The 5,844-nt window shown below is 41.4% G+C and overlaps 1 protein-coding gene across 1 annotated transcript; it reads right to left on the minus strand.

Annotated features, from left to right (window-relative positions):
* Positions 1-1,426: 1,426 nt before the first annotated feature.
* Positions 1,427-5,568, minus strand: LOC119366463 (4-hydroxy-7-methoxy-3-oxo-3,4-dihydro-2H-1,4-benzoxazin-2-yl glucoside beta-D-glucosidase 1b, chloroplastic-like). The gene is made up of 12 exons (XM_037632203.1): positions 5,239-5,568; positions 5,002-5,071; positions 4,850-4,908; positions 4,585-4,660; positions 4,370-4,441; positions 4,190-4,277; positions 3,599-3,857; positions 3,162-3,495; positions 3,018-3,052; positions 2,677-2,779; positions 2,237-2,342; positions 1,427-2,117 (listed from the first exon to the last, which is right to left on the minus strand). The coding sequence occupies exons 1-12, from the start codon at positions 5,512-5,514 to the stop codon at positions 1,886-1,888; spliced, it is 1,710 nt and encodes a 569-aa protein (XP_037488100.1). The 5' UTR covers positions 5,515-5,568; the 3' UTR covers positions 1,427-1,885.
* Positions 5,569-5,844: the final 276 nt, after the last annotated feature.

The following is a 5,844-nucleotide window of genomic DNA, read 5'->3' on the forward strand; positions in this document are numbered from 1 at the left end:
CTATGATTAATAGTGGATTTGGTATGAAAGAATTTGGTGTTCTCATCACCAAAGTTAACACGTTTTATTTTCCCTCTTTGCTTCCAATAAATCTTGTGATTATTAAGTAATGTCAATAGGAATTCCTTCAGCATAGACCTACAATTCCCTTCAAATACTAAGAGATATTTATATTCCTCAATCAAGTCCCAGAGGAAAATACAAGCATTTAAACCCTCAAACTGCTTTATAAGAAATGACAAACTCTTGGCCCACAATTTTAAAGATCTTCACAAATTCTTAAACTTTGCATTGATTTTTTTGGCAGGATCAGTGTAACCCACAGGAATATTCCAGGCTGCTTGAACAATGTCTTTGAAAGAGTTCTGTTTCAACCAATAATTTTCAAAGCTGAATACCTTGGACTTGGGAATGCAGACCAAACCAATATTCCACAATACACAATGTTTATTTGCAGACCAATTTCAGAAGTGTCACTTCTATTCGTTTCCGTTCTCTAATCTACTAGTAAATTAAGTCTGAACCGAGAACTGAACCTAAATTCCGGTCCACCGAATCTTTGGTTAGGAATTTTCCCAATGACCAATCGGCCATCCTTTTTTGAAGACCGAATTTCTTCAAAAGCTGAAGAACCGAACCGAACGGTTCAATTACATAGAATGCCCAGCTCTCCAAACGCCTCCACTTTCTCCCAGTTGAACATGTGATATTTCTTACACCGAGTCTTCTTGCCAAAGCAATCTTCTCCCAAAACAATCAAATATTTTCTTTACTCCTTTTGGCAAGCCATAAAAGGAAAGCATGCACAACGGTTTATATTTTCTAGACTACTTACTCTGGAGCAAAGCCCCGGTCCTTTATTCAAAACCAAATAGTATGTACAGGGGTCAAGTAGTCAGCTACATATACAAAACTTACCTACTTATTACCTAACAAAAAGGAAAACTAAAGGAGGCTGGCAATCTAAGCCAGAAGATTCGGTCTATCACAAGCCCTCATTCTACAAGAAAGAAGGGTTATATCATGTACTCCCTCTGTTCCGATTTACTCGTCGTGGTTTTAGTTCAAATTTGAACTAAAACCATGACGAGTAAATCGGAATGGAGGGAGTACAAATTTACAACACCATGAGCCAAAAGTGGGATAGCTCTGAATGTCCTTCCATTTATGACAATCCATATATTCCATTTCCAAGCAGAGTCAGCATAACTTCGAAGAAGAAAGGATGAGCAAACCTCATGCTTGCCCCGACAATGCATGGTCTGATCTCAGACCCATGTGCCGGATCTAGCTATCTCCAAGTAATTGCTGATCCTAAGGCTGAACTAGCGGGAGAAGAAGAGATGAAGTCTGTAACACATTACACATGGGTTTATTGCTCAAAGAAGCAGTGAGCAAAGAGATCATGCCTCCAATACTAATTTCCTTGCCAATATTCTGATCTTAAAAACATTAGAAAACAAGCACAAGGCCTCACTTTATATAGATAAATCGACGAGTTCCACAAGAACACGATTATTGAACACAAACGTTCAGCAAGCAAAAGGGAAATAGTTCGGGCTGGGGCGGCAGCACAGATAAGCCCGACATAAAGAAAAAGAACACAACCTACAGAGCCCGCCGGAACCGGAAGCTGGCGAGCCACACCCTCCGGAGGCCAAGAAGGAGCCCATCCAATCCGCCGTGATCCCGACGCCAAGCGAGCATCCGCCATTACAGAATCGATCGAGGCTACTAATTCAACATCCCTGGCAGTGAACTGAAACGGCCACATCCTCCCTTCATTTTATTGCACCCATCCGATTATTAATTTCTTCAAACTAACTGCATGCCATGCATCCAGCCTTGGATTATTTGTTCGAACATAGCACCACTTCGTTCTCCATCATACAGAAACGGAAGCAGCTGTCATGGTTGCGTTGTTATTGGTGGTCTTAAGCAAGGGTTTTGGGACGGAATTGAACTTGGAGAACCACTTGGCCGACTTCTTGAGCTTGCGCTTGTTGCCGTCATTCTTGTCGATGTAGACAAGGCCGAACCGTGAGCTGTAGCCGAGGCTCCATTCGAAGTTGTCGATCAGACCCCACGTGAAGTGGCCCCGCACGTCCGCGCCCTGGCTGAAAGCACACATACATTTGAGTAATCAGTGTGCTATATTAGGGTATGTATGTATGTAGGTAGGTAAGAGTACAAAATAAATGAAAAAAATAGGTAGGGTTTTAGCGTGGGTAGTTACTCTATTGCGTCCTTGACGGCTGAGATGTGGCGCTGGAGGTAGTCTAGCCTCTTCCAGTCATCCAATGGATCCGGCATGCTTTCGTCACCTTCCACGTCAGCGATTCCTGCACACACACAAGTTAGAGGTAATCCATCACACTTCCTTTAAAAAAAACCTCCAATGAACCATTACATCATATCTCCATGGATTAGGTTCTTGTCTGATTTGAGGGAGCTAGTGCCACTCGAACACAAAGATTGTTTACAGATTAGTGTGTGTCAATCTTCATGAGGATTAGGGTAATGAGGATCATGGAAATTTGACTAGTTACTTTTGATGTCAGATTTTCAACCTTTTTATTAACGGCAAGTCAACTAAAGTTTGATATGAACCGATGACTGGTCATTCGATTACTACAAAATCCAATGCTATATACACACACACATATCACTACTTACCGTTCTCAGTGATGAAGACAGGTGGGTTTCCGTATTTCTCCTTCATGATCAGAAGGAGGTCCGTTAGGCCTTTTGGGTACATGTAGATCCAATAAGTCCCGGTCTGCAAATGGATGTCCAAACTTTTAATTAGTAACGAGAAAAAACTTCAGATTTGTTTAAGCTTTATTGCAGAAACAAAGCATTATCATGTCTATGCCACTTAACCATTTTGTTCAAAAGTTTAACTAAAGTCCTGGCTGACTAGTTCTACCATAAGATTTTGGTGAAAATAATCTACATTATCACTATCATCATATATGTCGTATGCAAAATTAACCAGGTAGTAGGAAGATACATACTATAGGACCGATGTCATTCCCATCACTCCCTGTAGCTGCTCGAACAGAAGGGAAAAAGTCCAGGATTAGTATGAGAACATCAAATTTCTCAAAGGATCTGTAAAGTATACTAACTAAGGTTTGTCCTCAACCATATTTTCTTACTTTCTGAACTGGCGTAAGCGTCGTCGGTGTTCAGCGTTGGCGTAAAGTCTGGTGACATGTCAACATGCTTGGAGAATCTGGAGGTGTAATAGTTGAGCCCCATGATGTCACATGACGACGCTAGTTTCTCTTGCTCCTCCTTGGTGAACATGGGTAGACGATCTCCGATCAGTGATCTCATGGAGAAGGGGTAGTCACCACGAACCACTGGCTCCAGGAACCATCCCATGTTGTAGTCAATGGATCTTTCCCGGGCCTGGTCGTCGAGGAAGGAGTCTTGGTATGGCTCGTAACCCATTACGTCAAAAGCCATTCCTATTTTGGAATCTCCATGCTGCAGTTGGTTCGTCAATATAAATAAATTAAATATACAAGTAGATACCACTAGTTGTTACTTGTTTACTAGATAATGTATATCTCTCTCTTTGTGTATGTACCATGTTGTAACGAGCTTTGAACAGCTGAACAGCCTCAGCATGAGCTAGGAGGATGTGGTGACCAGCAGTGTATGGCTCTCTGAGCGAGTCTCCTTCTGGGACGGCACAATCCATCCCCGGCGAGCACCTCCCAGGAGCATGAATCCCCTCTCCGTAGGAGAAACAACAATATGTATGTGGCTCGTTAAAGGTGAACCAGTTCTTCACCCTGTCACCGAAGTTCTTAAAGCACACCTCGGCGAATTGTTTGTAATCATCTCTGGAAAAAAAATCAAACCCGAAGGATGTTCAACAAAATTGTTTCTTAGCTTAACAATAAGTAGTTATGTTAGTTTACTGATGCATCATTGAATGACAGTACAACATTGTTTGTGATCTGAAAAGAAACGTTTTTCTACTCATGGTCCACTAATGGCCTTCATCCAAACCAAATAGTGTATAAGCAAAATCATATATAAAGTAATCTTGTTCAAATCGAATTTAACAATATTATAGTTCGTAGTTTTTGTACATATCGTGATTGCAATTACTGATCTTTCTTTAGAACCATTTTCTTACAAATCAATGTACTGTTGTTTGCCGCATACTTACACAATCTGCCTATTTAAGAAGCCACCGTACTTGTCTTCCAGTGCTTGAGGGGTGTCCCAGTGCCAAATTGTAACATATGGCACTATGTCTGAGTTTCAAAAAACAAATAATTATTTGTGCGAGCTCTTATGAGTCTGACTCATTAAGCACTAATCAAACAAAGAAAAAAAGGGTTTTCACCATTATCTATCAGCGAGTTGATCAGCTTATTGTAGTAGTCGATGCCTGCCTGGTTTACTTTCCCCGTCCCATCTGCAAGCCATAGTAAACATGTGCTGAAATTAGGACCCAAATATTACAACAAGTCTTATCGGCTGCGTCTAATTTGTAGAGGACATCTTTATTGTTCCTAACTTATTCACCATACAAAATATACATGGTTATTTTGTATTTACCTGGCAGTATTCTCGACCAAGAGATGGAGAACCTATACACTTTCATGCCCATGTCCTTGAGCGCTTTGACATCCTCCTGTCAGTCATAAATGATGACATGAATAATGATGACAACATATTATCATGCATATTTCTATTTTTATTAGAAGTGCATATTCCAAATGGTTTTTCAAAAAAAATGCAACGACATAAAAGCAGTCCTGTCATAATTAAGATTTGTTAGATTTTTGTTTGGAAAAACCATTGGTCCCGTCAGAGTACTTACTTCATATAGATGGTAGGAGTTTGCTGCAACGTCCCCATTGGTCATGTCGGATATGCGCTCTGTTCATATATATACACATGAAATTAAGCAGAAGGACCCACGATAGAATAATATGAGTATGTTTGTAATAACACTGAAAAGGTATATGTTACCAGGATATGTGTGGCAGAAGTGGTCCCAAGTGCTTGGCCCCTTGCCATCTTCATTCCAAGCACCTTCAATCTACACGGATGACGACATATATAACATTTTGTGCAATCGAACAAACCACTAAACATGCATTTTGACATCATGTTTTCCCTTAGGTATTTGTTATCATTGAAACAGTTGACACCATTATTTTATTTTAAATCAAGAGATATAAGGTTGTGCAAGAAAATAATTAGTACCTGGTACGCTGAAGTGGAGGCACCAAATAGGAAGTCCTTGTCGAACCAGTCCCTTTTAGGGATTTGCCACGGCTTGAGCTTAGTGAACACAGGCCCAATGGGCTCTGCTGGCTTTGACGCTGTGCCTGCCCTGATGGTGAGGTTACAGAACCTTCCCTTGCTCTTCTGTGATGAAGCAGCAGACCGGAGCCATAGGTTCTCACTGTTGCGTCCTGCACGGCTTCTAAGGCTAAGGTGGGTGGTGGGATTCAGGGTAGCAGCAGCAAGTAGAGCCATCTCTTGCTAGCAGCTGGCTGGAGTGTTGTGAGCAGCTTGAGGAGTGAGTTCCCTTGCAGGCTTATGCATCTATTTATAGATGAGGATGGAGAATCTGTCAAGTGGGCGTGGTGGTGGGATGATAATGAAGCTGCGGCTGGAACCCTAGCTAAGACACAAGGCAGTTGGCTAACCTGGTGGGAGCTCTTTGTAACTTACCACTGGGCATTCCTGCAGCCCACCCCCAAAAAATATGGCAGAGGAACATATCCTTCTGCTGGGTCAAATGCAACAAAAAAAATGTGTTTGTTACATTAACTAAAGAGAACAGTGAAAAGTTGTGCCTGTAGA

This window comes from Triticum dicoccoides, chromosome 2B, assembly GCF_002162155.2.
Source record: "Triticum dicoccoides isolate Atlit2015 ecotype Zavitan chromosome 2B, WEW_v2.0, whole genome shotgun sequence".
Lineage (NCBI taxonomy): Eukaryota > Viridiplantae > Streptophyta > Magnoliopsida > Poales > Poaceae > Triticum > Triticum dicoccoides.

Bases quoted from the DNA above. Each gene is read 5' to 3' on its own strand.
- LOC119366463 (XM_037632203.1), bottom strand. From the start codon at position 5,514: ATGGCTCTACTTGCTGCTGCTACCCTGAATCCCACCACCCACCTTAGC. The intron at 3,496-3,598 runs GTACATACACAA...AACCAACTGCAG, and splicing joins TCAAAGCTCGTTACAACATG to CATGGAGATTCCAAAATAGG. The intron at 3,053-3,161 runs GTAAGAAAATAT...CTGTTCGAGCAG, and splicing joins CGCTTACGCCAGTTCAGAAA to CTACAGGGAGTGATGGGAAT.